The sequence below is a fragment of the Eutrigla gurnardus genome, assembly GCF_963514095.1.
Source record: "Eutrigla gurnardus genome assembly, chromosome: 12".
NCBI classification, from domain to species: Eukaryota; Metazoa; Chordata; class Actinopteri; order Perciformes; family Triglidae; genus Eutrigla; species Eutrigla gurnardus.
The window spans coordinates 20474450-20491709 of record NC_139926.1 but is presented as its reverse complement, the minus strand read 5'-3'; the positions used below and the strand labels follow the sequence as shown (position 1 = coordinate 20491709).

The 17260-nt window shown below is 41.4% G+C and overlaps 1 protein-coding gene across 2 annotated transcripts in view; it reads left to right on the top strand.

Moving 5' to 3' along the window:
• Window positions 1-17260, top strand: part of LOC311021556 (glypican-6-like) — a 73911-nt gene that overhangs the window by 35359 nt on the left and 21292 nt on the right. The window contains exons 5-7 of one of the 2 annotated variants that reach the window (XM_084022166.1): window positions 14230-14360; window positions 15006-15149; window positions 16139-16168. In XM_084022166.1, coding sequence (XP_083878292.1) covers window positions 14230-14360; window positions 15006-15149; window positions 16139-16168 — 305 coding nt within the window. The remainder of the gene's footprint in view (window positions 1-14229; window positions 14361-15005; window positions 15150-16138; window positions 16169-17260) is intronic. The other variant, XM_084022167.1, reaches the window with a different exon arrangement.

Genomic DNA, 17260 nt, shown 5'->3' with positions numbered 1-17260 from the left:
GGGGAGGGGGGGGTCCGCTCTGCCGGCCACGCACCTATCACAGCACACGACGTGTTTCTTGGAGACATTGTGCTTTTTTTAACATTTCAATTGGGAACGTCGAGGCTTTGACAGGAAACGCGCTGCACGAAAAATGAAACGCGTAATGCGTTGGGCATGTAGAGTATCATTTGTGACATGGACTAAGGCTGTATATTCTAAATTGTAAGAACAGAAGTTCAAATATGAAAATTAATATTCTGTTATGGGAGGGCAGCACTGTGTCTGCCGCGCTAATGAAACTGATTTACAGTGCATGATGTCACTTTTTATTAATTGAATGATGAAATGTAACATTAGGTCAAGCTTAGAGGTCATGAACCATGAATCAGATGTGCGCTCTCAGACTGGAGACGTGACCACTTAACAGATGGGTAAGTCGTACCTGCTGTCTGCCGACGTTTGGTACAGAGAACACATGTTTTATATCGTGACATTTATTGGAAATGACATGAAATACAGCTCGTCCCCATTTCAAATTTACTAAACCGTTCCTCGTCCATTGCGATGGTTTCAAAGCGGGTGACATTAATAGAAACAGGGTGACTGACAAAAGTTCATGGACATAATGCTGAAAAATAGTTATTCTTATATAAAACCTATGCGTGTGTGTGTATGTGTGTTTTTTTTATTTGTTTTTTTTAGAAAGAATATTCAAACATCAGTTTTGGACAATTTTGACAGCCCTAACCTGAAGCAGCTCTTTGTGAGAGCCACCGGGAGCAGCGGACCAAAACAATGAGCAGCTCAAAGAGGGTGAAAGCTGTGAAGAGCTTCAGGGCTTTCACTCTACGATGTCATTTAATTCTGTTATTTTATCTAAACCAGTCAGGAATGAGTTTTCCTCGGCAAAGGCCACGACAGAGATGTCGGAAAATTAAAGCAAATCTTAATTTTCTCTGGAAATAACAATGTTTTTAATTAACATCAAATCCGGTGACTTCTTCTTTAAGTGTTAATTTTTTTAGTTATGAATGAGGTCAGGAATAGTATTGTTTGTTTTGCAACGCACAGGAAAACTTTACATTTTAACGGATTACTGCGATGCAATATAACCTCTATCCGTGGTTTGTAACTACACAGCTTGACAGACGGGAGAGAAAGCAAAGATCCGTGGGCGTTTGCAGTGAATCCGTCCAGTCGCTGGCATGGATGTGGAAGCAGATCTGGTTGAATGATCCGTTGTGTGAGGAGTTCAACAGGGCAGGGTTAGGGCAGTGTGGAAGGATGAAAGCACAAGTTAGCGGGGAACAATCCTCTAAAAGCGGGGGTGTAGTGGATTAATGAAGTTTACCAACTTCTCTTAATCTGAGAACATTTCAGTCCTCAGTCCAAGAAGGCATACACACCTCAGAGATGGACTAAACATTCTGTGATAGTTTTATGAATGATAACGATGCAGTTTAAGTCAACAACTACTGAGATGAGTCTAAACGCTTGATGCAGGTTTACCTTAAAATAAAAACTAAAAACTTTATGCAATGATCATTTTTATTTCACAAACTCCAGCAACTTGTGCACCCCTGATATATTTCACTGCATGTGTAAATAAATGAAAGTAAGCGACGGACTAATCTAATGACAGATTATATTTGTCACTCCATCGTCTTGCCATGGAACACGTTATTATATATGACTAATAATTGAGCATCCTCCCTGTGTTTTGAAAAGGCATACAGTATGTAATTTTAATTAACATGAAGATAATACTTATCGTGTTTTGAAAGATGGCTTTTTATTTGCTTTACTTATGGAAAGCAGTGCATAATTCAGCCAATTCATGGATTATATTTCATGGGATTCTTAGTCGTGCCTATAAATGGCATCGTAACATGTTTAATTAAAGATTGTAAAATAGTCCTCTCTGTTGTTCAGGTTGTTAAAGGAACCACGGGGTGCCATATTTTACATTCTCTGACACTGTGGGACATGTTGGAAATTAGTATCGTGGTATGTGTTGACTTGACTTACATCATTAACCATTTGATGTCTTTTGTTTTGAAAGAATTCAGTCAGAAGTTGATAAAACTGCATACTAGAGTTGGGCTCAGAGCCTTACAGCTCCTCATGAAAGAGATCTGCATTCAACACGAGAGATCTCTCAGAGATCCATCTAGATCATCTAATATTCTATCTGTCTGATATTAGTTGTTATCTTGGATTGTACTCATTAATACATAATGCACTATGTACTTTTAATACAGTTTTGTATGTAGAATTAAGATTGGTGGTTCGATCCCCGGCTCCTCTGTATGGATGTGGAAACTGAACCTTTTCCTGAAGTGTGAGTGAGTGTGAATGTGTTAATTTGGATCCGGATGGGCAGTATGAACAGTGTCTGAATGGTGACATGTAGTGTAAACCCCTTTCAGTGTCATAAGACTAGAAGGGCAAACTATAATAACTCAAGACCAGCTCCGTATCCATGACTTTCAGGCAGTGATCGAACCAAAGTCAAATCATAAACATGTAAGAAATCCACCACACCTCCAAGTTCCACTGGTTATTTTATTTAGGGATGCAACGAGACGACTTTTTCAGCCCTGATACCGATTCTGATACCTAAGCTTTGGGTCCCGGCTGTTACCGAGCACCGATCCGATACCAGTGTTTCATCAATATGCTGCATGCCTCACTGTGTGGACATGACTGGATCATTATTTTATGTGACTTATAGTAGAACAGTGGAACATCCAACTTTTGGCGTAGGAGTGTGTAGAGAACATCCACAATGGGTGGAAGCATGTTTTCCAAGGACTGGCTTGACAAGTCAATAAAGCCCGATTTTAGGAAAAAGAAAGCTAAATACAAACTTACTTCTAAATGTTCAATATTTTCAAAATGAGGAGTGGAAGGAGGGGAAGTGTAAGCCATAAGGGCTAAAACTATTTGAACCCAGTCACAAAAAATCTGAAAAATGTAGAGACGTTTTAATTTTTAAAAGGGAAATGTGTAGGAACTACAGCACTTCAGCATCTGTCACAGATTTAGTTCAACAATCAATCAACAAGCGGGGCAGAAGCTGCATTGACGTCCATTAATGACACCTTTAACAGGCCAAACAGCACATTCAATGTACCTGTCGCTCTGTTTTTACCTTTGTCTGTCTGTTCATTTCCAGCCACCCATTTAAAAAACGCTTATCCTCTTTAGTGTCATGTCGTTCTCTACGACTCTGCTAATATTTAGCAATAAATATTAATTAGTGTCAGTGAAAATAGATTGGCGTCTACCCAGAACCAACCGAGTGTATTTAAATCCAAGTAAAAAGCTTCGACATGTACCCGACTAATGAGGAATGCAATGCAGACACGGCTTGACTTGAATTCTATTTCTGCCATTAATCTTGGAGGAGCCTTCCTTCTGTCTCCATCAGGTCTCTTGTCAATTGGATTATTTTTCTTCAGTGTAGATTAAATGTCAGTTCTATCTTTTGGCTGTGACATTTCGTGCTCGTTATGGGATGAAAGATTTTCAATTAGCTTAAGGTCTAACCACAAAAAGAGGTATTGACTCTCGGGTTTCTTGGTGTAAAATCGTCAGCACAGAGAGATGACGTCTGTGCACAGATGGAGAGAAAATGGATTGAAGATTCTCTCTCATATCAATCGTACTGTTTAAAATGTGTTTGTCTCTTATGTAATAGTGAATGATTATATAGTCTGACATCATGGTCATTTTGCTCTTATTAACACAGCGCGGTCAACTTTAAACTAGGTCGTTTCAGCTCACTAAAAAATAAATAAACACAAAAAAGAAGATTTACTGAGAAGCTTTAGCTCGAGGGCTCAGAAAAAGTGGGAGAAACACCTGACAAGGAGCTGCTGCAGACTCCAAGCTTAGATATTCATCTCGATTCCTGTGGCTCCCATTCAGTCCGACATCATATACCTGCTCCACTGACCAGAGAAGACAAGATATTGGGGAGAGTCGAGAACTAATCCAACAAAGTGTGAGAAATCCTTTAAAGCTCGAGGCTGTGCTCCTGATAGCAGCGATTTTCCCCTCCAAACACCTTCTCACTGCTAAGATTCCACTTGCATGAAATAACACCTTCCGATTTAATAAATGCCAACTGGTGACAGAACATGAACCCAAAAATAATGTGCAAGTTCACATTAATCAAGGACTCATCTGCCTCTATCCACAAATGTGTTTGAATGTGTGAATCTGTGTGAATATATATATATATATATATATATATATATATATATATATATATATATTTTTTTTTTAATAAATATATTTTAAATAAACTTGATTTTCTTATTTGACTGCATCATAATAAGTGTGCAGTTAATTGGATGTTTGGGGCACAATCAAGAGTACAGTAACTGCAAATCTCTCCTTTGTCACATGGGGAGAATGTGAAACACTGTCTCCGAGAAACTCTTCATTATTCGTCCCATATTGTTGGTTTGGCAAATGTAACGCATTAAGTTATTCTTCTCATGCCTTCCATTCCATTCACCGAAGAGACAAAATCACAACGCTGCCTTCTTCTTCCCCTTCGTGAGAAATAACCGCTCAAAGTGGAGATTATCTATTCAAGGCTGAAGAAAAAAATCTTGTCCAGGCCGGGCGATGCCACCGCCCTTGAGCAAGAGATTAATTGGACAAGCAAATAAGGTACGACCAATACATTTAGTTTGAAACACGAGCTGGCTGTAGGCTCTAAAACGCCAATGTCAAATTGAAATATGCTTGTCTTACGTTGTCATTCTGGATTTTTTTTTAAAGTTCCCAGAACTAACGTAATTTAGCTCCAGAGGCTCGTCTCATTATTGCTTCTGATATAAAAGACAAAATTTGTTCATGCACATCTACAGTGATGCACAGAAGGGAGCTGGAACGCCTGTAAAGTGTGTTCCTTCCTTCATGTTACACTGAATAAATCACACACTCGATTAAATGGGCTCTGCTGAGTAACCAGTTTATAATCCATTTGTTCCCACTGGACAAATCCTCGCTGACCTCTGCTCCCACGACTTGTGCTGGCCATTAATTATGGAGATGCTAATTATGTTTTAAGCAGTATTGTGTGAATGGAAAATTGCAAACATACCCAAATTTGTTTTTCAGAAATTAATTTGTAACAGATACGACTTTGCTTAGCGTTACATTAAAAAAGAAAAAAAAAATAGAGCGTGTGCAATTTGAGGAGATTAAGAGCGGGATTAGAATTTAATTACATGAATTAACTGAAGCACGGTGGCGTCTGATGAGCAGCTGTCAGTCTGTTGGTTGCACCTGGGCACTCAACGCTGCACATAATCAGGACCCGCACGCCAAAAGCCTGTGATACGAAGAGCGTTACTCTGCATAAATCACCTGGTATCTGTTTTCAGATGATCGCTTTGACAGTGTTTACGCGTCTCTGTGTTGTTGGAAAACTATTCTGGTTGAGCAATGTTCTGAAGCGGGCTGTTTTTAACCATTTTGATGTTATTCATCTGGCTGTCTGCAAAAATGTCTTCTACCTCTCGGGTAATTTGAATACCAATCACATGCCGCGGCGCTGAATTCTGTCCAAATATGTTGGGGTGTGTGTGTGTGTGTGTGTGTGTGTGCTGACAGGTGCTTGACACCTGTGATGGGACTCTTTCCGCCTGCCCTTCACAATGAACGCCGAGTGAGACACATGATCGCTGTCGTGATTCCTAAGCGAACCGGTTGCTTTACTTGGAATCCTGTTGCATCGGTGTTTACAGGCCGTTGCTCCCCGGAGAGACGTGTCACCGCATCAGAAGTGATCCGCATCGATTCTATCTGCTCATTTCTTTTTTTTTAATTGGGTGATTTGTTTCAAGCGGTAACCGGAGCTAGCCGCAACCTCCACTCCATATGAAAATTCAAGCCGGCAAACTCTCCTTTGTGGATGAAAAAAAAAAATCCCCATAAATAAAATATTGAGTGGAAAAACCTTCCCATAACGCACTGTGAGTGGACGGCCCATGGCTGGAAAAACCGCACAAATAGACCCAGAGTCTGCTCGCCACGATGCTGAAGGCAAGGCAACTTTATTTGTGGAGTAAATTTCATACACCAGGGCAACTCTGTGTGACTCGGAGGGTAATACAAACTGTACAAGATTTACACTTTAAACAGTGCAAAAGTACAGGCACATAACAAGAGACATTTAAAAGTAAACTGGTGTAGTTTAAAGTGTTTTGAACCGTGTGGCTGTGCCAGCATGAATCCAAACACTAAATGTGTCTCACAGCTTCGCTCTTTACCATAATTAATGCCAGACAATCGTTCGTTCACACCTACACGATGACACGGGGGGTTAAACACGCATCGGCAGTCGGGCTGAACCAGTTGACGCACATCTCCCCCCCCGACTGGGCTTAGAGACCCTCCTCCCGACCAGGCTCGAATGTGACAGCTTCAGTGAAGAGGCGTTCCTGTATAGCAAATTAAATAAATTCAGTGTGATTCAAGTTTAAAATAGATTTAACCAACGATATAGCTGATCTGAATAAAGGAGAGACAGACAGAGAGCACGAGTGGGCGATGTGGTGCATTGAAGTGCACCCAAAGAGCTGAAACTTATGTCTGTCACTGCTGCAATTTAATTGAACGTATGGAAGTACGGTTGCAGGCTTGAGCCTCTGTGAACGGTGACGGCCACCGATTAACCTGTGACAGCAGTCTCCTATTAAATCATCAGTGGAGGAGGACAGATTAAGATCCTTTATCTAAGTGAAAATGTTACATTTGTCCAACCAGTAGTCCAAAACCTCAAAATAATTCAAAATAGATGATTGAAATATTAGATGGAAAAACAGTAAATCCTCCCGGTTGAGAAGTTTGAACAATGAAACCACTTATTTAAGGAAAAATTACTATATTGACGAATAATCATGATTCATATATAAATGACTAATTTGGGGTTCAGTATCTTGCCCAAGGACACTTCGGCATGCAGACTGGAGGAGCTGGGATTCAAACCACAAATCTTCCGATTGGAGGACGACAGGGTCCATTCTGTGATTTCCAAATACTGCTGTGTTAATTACGTCAAAACAACCTTGCGTCCTCTGTTCTATTCATGCCTTTCTTCCTCCCTGACTTTCCATCACGGGGTGTAGATGCTTTTGAACAGCAGTGATTTAGAACAGCGGTGCCTAAAAGCTATTTCACCCACACCTTTGGAGTTAAATGGATTTATAATGACTGTTTGCACTGTCTAATCTTTGTGACTTGTTTCACCACCCGCGGGCAAAGGGTTAAGGGAATACAAAGCTGCACTGCAAAGAGAAAAACCAACCTCCTGAAGTGAGTAAAACGTGCAAGTATGAAGCTGAAGTATGAAGGATATGTATCAATGTGATGTACAAAATAAATATAATTGTGAGGAAAGAAAATACTTATCTAAATGTTGGTGATTTTAAATATGTTACATCATCTTTTCAACAAAGCTTATATGTAGAATATTACATCCAATATGTTGCTTTGCAATTGAGTAATTGATTAGTTGCAACTGGATTCCAGGGAGCAGATGTAGAGCTCCACTCGTTTCGCTGCCTGTCCTGATGCAAGCTGCTAAATTACAAATCCTGCTATGGCGAAGGCATGGCCCGCCCCCCTCTGTCTCTGATTGGCTGACACTGTCTCTTCTTTAAAAATTCCCTTGCATTGGCAGCTGAATCAGCAGGTTGCTTCGGCTTTACGGAGCTTTAGTGACTTTCAGCCAGGGATGTTGACGCTTAAATGTTAATCGTTAACCACCAACAACATTTTTGATCGGCCTATAGGTTAATTTACGTTAAACAATCGAGCTGTTGAGACAGGAAGCAACGTGGCAAGCCCCGCAGCGCTGAGCCAAAAGGTCACTCAGTCAATTGAGGGCTGCTGTAAAAGGAAAGTGCCTCTTGTTTGCAGATGAGTTTGTGTTTTTTATTTGTTCCCTCAACAAAACAAAAGGTTAGTTATACTAGTTAATAGATTTTGGTCTATCAAAAGCAAACATAACCAAAAGTGACATCCCATAGACTTTTTTTTATTCAGCCGTAGCCAGAAGCTGTTTCCAGTCAAGAAGCTGTAAAAGCCCAAATCTTAAATACTTAAATACTTCTATTCGATTTTCAACTTGAAGTCTGGCCTCCTTACTTTGGTATTAAGTTTCTGCAGTGAAGGCAGCGCCAATTCAACAGCGAGCCTATTTGAGGTGCTGCGTTGTTTCCGTCCTGCCTGGTCTGGTTTGGTTCTTGGAATAAACAAATCAATCTAGTTTGCTTTATAGACATTAGTGTGGAATTCGTGAAAACCACTTTCCAGACTCTCGGCTCTCACTGAAAACGGAATGAATGCCTGAAGAATCAGGATTTTTGATACATTTAGATTTTTGATGAGTCTGTGCTTGACAAGAAAATGGATCTTGCATAAGCTTTGAAATAAAGAGAACCATTAACTTAAATTCTTCCATTAACGCTTGAAATGTGAGAAAAGTGTCAGCTTGAAAATTGATGGCTGAGGAAATAACATTACATTATGTTGTTTCTGAGTATAGACCCCGTCAAACGTTCCTTGTGCTCACGCTCTGTTTTATGTTCAAAAGCATCTGTGGCGACAACATTTCCATTTGGTTTTTATAAATCCTTGTTTGCCTTATCACTCACAGTTACAGAAATATAGATTTAATTGGATTTAATTGCGGCTCACTTCCTACCTGTGCAATTACAAATCTGCCGAAAGAGAGACCTTTTGTAAAGAGAGACAGATGATTCTCTGTGCTGCTTCGTTGCCGTTGAGTCTGTCCAGGTCGCATCTGGGTTGTGTGAAGGTGATGCGTCCCATATCGTGAATTATACCATTAAAGGGGAAACAAGGACACTGGCTTGAGGGAAGGACTTCTTCAACACATTTGCGGGCAAAACAGTTGAAACACTCCTGTCAGCATCTGTCGACTGAAATTCCGTGACATCTCCAACCCCATTAGTAACACGATCTGCTTGTGAATGCCCCCTTATTGAATTATGCTGCTTAGTTTCATTAGCAGTGCGGTACAGCAGCTCCAGTATATGGCTTTTACATTAGTAGCCTTGCATACTATCTAGTGTGCTGTTATCGCTCCTTTGCAAATCCATACTTTAGTAAGGGAAACTTTTTTAACACAGCTAGGCTACAGTCATGCTAGCAGCTCCCTTAGGCTACTTGCTGTGCTTTGGGCTGCATGCTAACATAGGCCTATACGTGTTTGAGACTGACTCCAATGTATTGGAGAAAAAGTCCTGGGTATCAGAAACATTATTATGAATTTTCATGAGAAATCTCATCTCAATCCATCCTATAGTTGCTGAAATACCTCACTCAAAACCACAATTATTGACCTCAGGGCATCATTACGGGAAAGGTCAGGAGATCACCAAAATCTTAAGCTTGTCTGTAAGACATGTGTGCCCATTACATCTTTGTTGAGCTATTTGGCTTGAAAAGGGGACAGTTTGACCTTCCGGTGGTGCTGTAGGAAAAACAAGGGAAACACCAACGTCTGTAGGAGTCATACTCTTGTCATAGCAATCCATTTGAGAGATTTCAGTAAGGGCCGAAGTGTTTCGACTGACTGATGGACTAGCATAGCCGCAATAACAAATACAACTTGGGAATGGGAGCATTTCTATTGTGTTCTCAGTGGTTCTCAACATGGCAATACCTGAACTGGCAGCTTTCCGCTAACAGTGCTCACGGCTAACGGTGCTCACGGCTAACGGTGATCAAGGCTAACGGCGCTCACGGCTAACGGAGCTCAAGGCTAACGGTGCTCACGGCTGACGGTGCTCACGGCTGACGGTGCTCATGGCTAATGGTGCTTACGGCTAATGGTGCTACTGGTGCTCATAGCTAATGGTGCTAACAGCGCTGGCATTGCAAACTTTTGGCAAATGCATGCTGACCGAGCTAAGAGTTTGTGCCTGAAGGGGAACCAGAGGATGCATGCTCGGTTCCGCGACAACGCTGTCAGTTAGGGCAGCATTATCTCCTGCAACTGCCATATGTGCGTAGTGTAGAGTTCATGCATGAACATGCATCATTTGTTGCAGCAATGTCATTTGTTGACATTGCTGTGGCCGGTCTGCCTATGTCAACAAAGCAAGGAGAAGCTCGGATTACAACACACACAGAGGGAGAGTGATTTCATTCCTTTGTCAGGTAGACATTAATCCACTATATCATTACAAAGCAAATTTTTAACTGCTATATTAATGGTCTGGCTCCTCTATATTGCACCTTTAATAGGTTGCATTTACAGTGATGTATTCCATCGGTGGGCTCCATTTAAGCTTGTAGACAAGTTTTATGTGTATACTTTGTTTACATATTCATGACATTCTCTTTGTAATTATTGTAGCAGCGGAGGGTATTGTGATATACAGCATGTTGTCCTTTCAGTGACTGTCCTTAATAAATCGCTGGAGATTGACAAGCAAGACAAACATCTCTGACAGCTTTTCTGTGGTAGCCATGCAGAAATTCAGGGGGTTGAGGGTTTTTTTTAATACAAGATCAGAAATTACCATTCTGAAAAGGCTTTTAAAGCAAAATGTATTATTGATCATGTGAATGGACCTTCTCTGGTTTATTGCTATCAATATTTTAAAAGTAAAAGCTTATTTTTTAACATTATGTGGAAATGTGTATTTGTGTGTGTGTGCACATATGCTCAGGTTGTGTTCAAGGACTTTTTTGATCAAGACAAAGTGTGACCAAGGAACAACATACATTTTTTTTCTTTATCCATTTTTATACAGTTTCATAAAGCACCATTAGTTGGTTGACTGAACCACAGATGAGCTATATGCTTTACAGAATCCAAATTACACTGGATCCATTTTTCATTCCGTGGAGCTCTTCACAGGCAAAGAGCCATAGATGGGCCTGTTCACTTTCCTTATTTGTCCTTGTCTGCTGGAGGTTGCCGCTGGCTGACATAGCCTGAATTTAAGTGGACATCAATCTCGATAAAGAGGCAGAGCCCAGAGTAATATTACCTCCTCATATTTTTTTTAGCTGTTTAGCAAGACAACACAAATAAGCATGTTTCACATCACAAACTGCAACATCAACCTCTGATATGAAACTAAATATCCGGATCAGGCTGTGGTTCTCGCAGCACGGTGTCTTTTAAGTTTTAAATGTATCCAGGCACAGTCTCAGCTGTTGTCTTTAAAACCCTCGGCTCCTGATGAGCGTCTATTTGCATGGCTGTGTTGTGATGATAAAAAGATTCCCCCCTGGCTGGCCACTCGCTTATCTCTGTGCTGCAAAAGTGATGCAGGCAAAAAAAAAAAAAATTGGCCCAGAGTGGCAGCCATGCCACAGCGGACTGGACCCCACGCGCTCCCCGTAAATGGTGGTCATTAATTCTCAATGTAGGTAGAGTTCTTCCACATGCGGCCCGGGAGCCTTTCCTCTGGGACCAAGCCGTCCCCTTGGCCAAGCGCAACCCAATCAGCAGCGTTCCTCATTCTCCTGCTCTCCCACGTTTGCATATGAAGACAAAGTTCCCGGCTCCCTCTGTTTGCGGAGCCCATCTGATAAGTTGCAGACAAGTCACCATGGTTTCCATCATCTCCGATGCTCGAGGCACTCGTCTCTTCTCTTATTGTGAAATGCGATTCGGTCCCAGTTGGCCCCCTTGACCTAAATTGCGAGCATTTGCACTTGACATTTTTAAAGCTTACGCTTGAATTTATATATATTTTTTTTATGCGTTTGTTATCAAGTAAGCAGACTTACCTGAGGCAGTGGAATGAATTTACATCATAATCAGATTAAACAACAAGCCACAAATGCCAAGTTCAAATTGTTCTCGAGAAATAATAAGACCATGAAGAAAGCGTTCTGCCTAAATTGCAGTTTAGCTTCAACAAACGCATTAAAGCAGCTGATCGGCATCAATGAAAGATGTTTTTCTTTTCCTGCTGTTGCAGGTATCATCTATACACTTAGACCATATGGTTGCACAGTGGTGTGATTGAAGTGCTACTGCAGAAAATAATTTGGCAGCGACGTAGCCTGTATATTAAATCTCCCAGACTATTAGATTGTTCTATGCTAACAAAGAGAAGAGCTCTTCAAAGGCTCCCACTTCCACATGATTGGAAAGGAAATTGAGGCTAATGTTTCTTAGCCGTTTTCCTCTACCATTAGTGATCTCGGGTCCCACGAGAAAGAAAAGTTGGACAGGCTAGGAAGTGATTATTTTTTTATGTTAAGTATTTGTCCCCTATGTCCCCTTTACTTTTTTCTTTTTTTTAATTCATGTTTTTTTTTACAGTTCCCATTACTGCTTTTTGTGCCTTCACAGTTAAGGAATAAATTACACCATTCTGTTATGATGGCTGGGGTGATGGGAGCAGCATGCCAACATAAAAATCTAACATATTCTGAAAAACAAACACTCTGCGTACTGCGTTTTAGTGCAGATGAAATAAACAGATATGGTGCAAGCGTGTAAGAGGCCATTGTTTCTCTAATGACAAATGACAGGATGACCTTATTTTGTAGAGTCACTATGACTGCTGCTGCCAGCCTGCTGGTGAAGTCTTGTCTTGGGAGGTCCGTGGATTGAGAAACCTCTCCTGACGGACTACTTAAGTACTGTCTCTGGATCTGGGACTCACTCAGTTATGAGTTAGTGGTTTGGTGATGTCCAACTCCCTGTGGAATGCCTTACAAACGCAGAACTGCCATTACAGAGACTCTGGCACATTAGTATATAAACCCTGCAGGCTCAAGAGCACTTTAGCACTGTTTCTGCTTCGTTGCGATATCAATTAACACACTTAACCTCTAACTGGCAGCAGCTGTTACCAAACGACTTCGAGCTACTGTAAAATCTGCACCGTCACAGCTGTAAATATTGAACATTTTTAAATGATCTGTGTTAATTGGAAGTAATTAAAATGAATGGATTCTGTGGGGATGATAATGGAAAATGTCTCATGTTAAACAAGGTCTTGTTGTGCCCACACGAGGATATTAATTACACGGTGCCCTTATTCATTGCCCTGCCACGGATGTAAATAAATGCTTGGCTTTCAAAAGTTTTATTGAATCAAAGGCTCGTTATTGCCATGTGTTGCATGCAGTATAACAAAATTGTCCTATTTAACTGAGATGATCTACATAAAAATGTAATTTTACCCTATAGGCACTTTCTTGCTTCATACAATAAGTATGTGTTGTTGGTCTTTGATGAAAATTAGTTAATTGACAATAATATACTGTGCTGTTTGAAGCTATGACTTTGGGGAAAACATAAGAAGAAACCCAGACGGTTGTTTTTTTCCAGTGTATTATTTGTGTAGTCTTTTAAATGTCGTCCAACACAATTCCCCTGGGCCCAAAGTGATGTCTTTGAGCTGTTTGTTTTATCCAACTACAGTCAAAACCCAAAATTATTCCGTTTGCAGTGACATGAGAAAAAGGTTCCTAACCTTCAACCAGTTTTGGTCATTTTGCATGAAAACATTACTTAAACAATTATACTTTTGCTTTGAGCAACTACTTGTTTGAGATTGATTAGGTTGGCGTCGCATTTTTAGCATTTAACACAATTCAAGTAGATCACAAATGGAGTGCTATTTCTGTGCAAGCTGACAGATCCCGACGCAACTTAGGGATAGACAATGTGAGAAGCCGAAACAACAGAAAGAAACGTTCTCAGCCTTCAACCCAAGCAAATACAGAAAACCCACATAAGGAAAACGCAAACATTGGGAGACGCAACTGCAGAAACACAGTAAATGCACATAACTGCACTGAGCTGCACTCAGTAGAAACATCATATCCAGCGACGTGAGTGGAATCCTTCTCGCTTGTGTTACATGATTGTGTTTTCCACATTTGCAGTGGACTTCTAAATGATTCATCAAAGTTGGGAATACATTTTTTCTCTATTTCCTTGTGTTTTTTTAAGCTGCAGTGCACCGGGTGCTCTCAAGCGCTGCTAATATTGGACCCCGCCACATCATACATGACAGGAATGTGTCACTAAGCATGTGAATGGAATAAAATACATGTTTTTTTTTTATTAAAAAATACTTTTTAGAAGATTATTTTTGAACGTTAGTGTTTGACCAATTAGAAACCAGTGAAAAGTGTTAATTCCACCAAATGTGTCTGTATATCTGCCCTCCTCCCTCTCACGAAGCCCACCTTTTTGCTTTCTTTTTACCACAGATGCCTTGCTGCTGGTGGCTCAGAGACTGGAAGGACCTTTCAACATCGAATCTGTCATGGAGCCTATTGATGTCAAGATTTCAGAGGCCATCATGAATATGCAAGATAATAGCGCCCAGGTCTCATACAGGGTATGTCAAGCATGTTTATTCCCCCAGAAAAAGTCAGAAAGTAACACCTTAGACAGGTTGTCGAAGTCCAACTTACTGGGCTGTGTCTAAGGTGTGTAATACAACACGTTCTAATTATGTCCAAGTTTAGGTTCTTCTATTTGAATTATATGTTTCAATTTGGTCAGATAATCTTAGTTCAACTAACAGCAGTTAATGTGTTTCCTGTGTTTTACTGCATTTTTTTTTCTTTGCCCACAAAATTGTAGTCAGAAAGAGAGAAAAAAAAATGTAGGTGGTTGTGAAGAATTCTTTCTGCCTACGCAGTTTTGGATGCCTGTTCTCATTCACAGCTAAATGCTCCGTTGGTTTCCCCATGCAACAGATGCCGTTTTGTTTATGCTTTAAGTATATGTGGTCTTTTCCCCAAAAAAGCCTGTAAAAACTGAACTCTATCGTCTTAAATAGCGTCGGTCACGGCTCCTAGTTGAATCACCTATCCACGCGGTTACCTCGACTTGACGAAGAGCACTGTCACGCTGGTAATGTGGGGTGAAGGCTTCGCGAGGCCTTAACAAAACAGCGTGTTTTCCCTGTTTTTCCGCTTTTCCCAAGTAATTTAAACCCCTGACAATTGGGTGCCCCGTGTTTTTTTTGTAATTGCAGGTCTTTCAAGGCTGTGGCCAGCCAAAACCCGCAGGAATGACTAGGTCTACCCGCGGTGTTTCGGATGTGTTCAACGCTCGCTTCAGGCCGTACAGCCCGGAGGAACGGCCCACCACTGCAGCTGGCACGAGCCTGGACAGACTGGTAAGGAGACAAGGGGCCAGAGCTGCTGTTTTCAGCCGAGACACCGCTTCAGCGTAAACATCATTTGTCTCTTTGACTTGACACCGTTGATTAAAGCGGGTGATTTGCCACCGTAAGCCCCCGGAGCCGGAAATTAATTCTTTGTACTTGTCCTCCATTCCAGCTCCTCTATCGATTTGTGTTTGTTAACGAATCAACAGCTTTACCCCGAGAGGGCAGCGGGAGGGTGTGGCGCGCGGCGTTCACTGCCCTTCGCGTCTATGTGTACTTGGCAAACAGAAAAAGAAAAGGCCTGAAAGAAGAGATGGATAGATTTCCGCCAGGCTGACCATATCAATTGTTTGCTGTAAAGCGCGCCTTTATTTTCTATCAGATTAGCTGTATGTTTGTCGGATTGGATCTTGATACATGGATTTCCATCTCAAACAACCTTGAAAGCTGAAATGCTGCATCAGGGTAAAGGTTAGCGTGGCGCTGACAGACCAATTCAGCTGAGAGACAGTTCTCATCATGGATTACCTTTGCAGCCACAGTGCCCTTCCTTTCTTCCCTGCAGCCCTTTTCAGAGTAAACCTTTTCAAACTGTGTTTCAGTTATGGTGAAAAACCCAGAAACCCTTATTTGTTTTTTGTATTGTTGACTTTTGAAAGGTACCAAATATGTAGGAATTGAGTCTCCCCCTCCGTGTTCAAACATGCTCAATCAAATGTCATTGAGCTTTTGTGTCAGGTTAATAACAGGTTATGGAGCTAATGAATAAGTAATTTAAAAAAGCAGCAGTTTTTTTCTGCCGTCAGGCTCCTGGAATCCTACGACAATAAATGACTTTTTTTTGTTTTATTCAATGCTAATTATGTTTTTGCACACATTTTTGATGTCTCACATGCAGCAGTTTCCTTTCTAGCTTTGTGTGTCCGTCAGTGATTTCTTTCCACCTACACTGAATTAATTAAGACTTTCTGTTTCCCTGCCTTTATGCTGCAAACCAGAGGATTGTTTGGAATGCGATGCAACACAGTGTAAGGTTCAACATTTTATACTCATTTCAGTTGTTTTGGTTGTTGTTTTTTTTGTTGTTGCTCCGACTATTGTCTGTGACTGTTTTATACATTTTGAGTAAATGTTATGTTTTGATATTGTGTGGTTGGGAATGCATTTAGAAATGTTGGTATCCAGCACTTTGTCTGCAAAGTGTCTCATTTCCGTCTCACTTTGGGAGTCAGTGTCATGGAGTCTTGTGGAATTAGAGCATCTTTGTCTTTGTTTCATGAGGGGATCTACTACTGGAGCTAATCTGACCTCCATAATGACTACTGTGATGTGTGTTATAGCATCAAAGTATCCGCTGTTAAACATGGCCTTTTACAGTGAGGGTTGTTCGCACCACAGGGGTTGTTCACACCACAGGGGGCCACGCCGTCCTCAGCCAGTGAGGATTCCTCTCCGGAGATCCGACACAAACTTTTTTGTCAAACCAACGCATCTATTCTAGACCCGTCCCCACAATAATACCCTCATTGCCACCACTAATAGTCAACTCCTTGAGCAAGCCAACAAATCTGCAGGTGACCTGCTCCGTCAGAACTGGCAGAGCTGAGGAGCTGCTGGTGGGGGAGCGTTGAATACCAGCATCTGGTAATGGTACCGTGAAGACGGGGGCCTCCAGACTGCTCATGAATAACTGGGCAATTAGCCTGCCTGGAGATGGTGCTCAGTGACAGGAGCTTATTTTTAACATGTGATAACTAGACCGGTGTACCTGAGCAGCAAATTCTATTATCAACATCCCCCGTGCCGGGAGGGATCCACGCTGATCATAGTGGCCTGCAGGAAGCTGCAAATAGAGACATTGCGGTAATGTGCTGTACTCGGGGTTTGGTTGGTTCGCGCAAAGAAAAATTATAAGCGAACATCATTAGCATTCATTTGGAGTCATCGCTCAGGCAAAGCGACGGATGCTCGCTCTGCTTCTACTTCGGTTTCTGGCCCCCACTAATTCCTGAGATATTTATCTGGCTCTTTAGCTACCGGACGCTCCGTGGTATTCAGAAGCTAGATGTTGGTGCTGAGCAGTGAAACAGTCGTCTGCTACATCCAAAAAAAAACTGGAC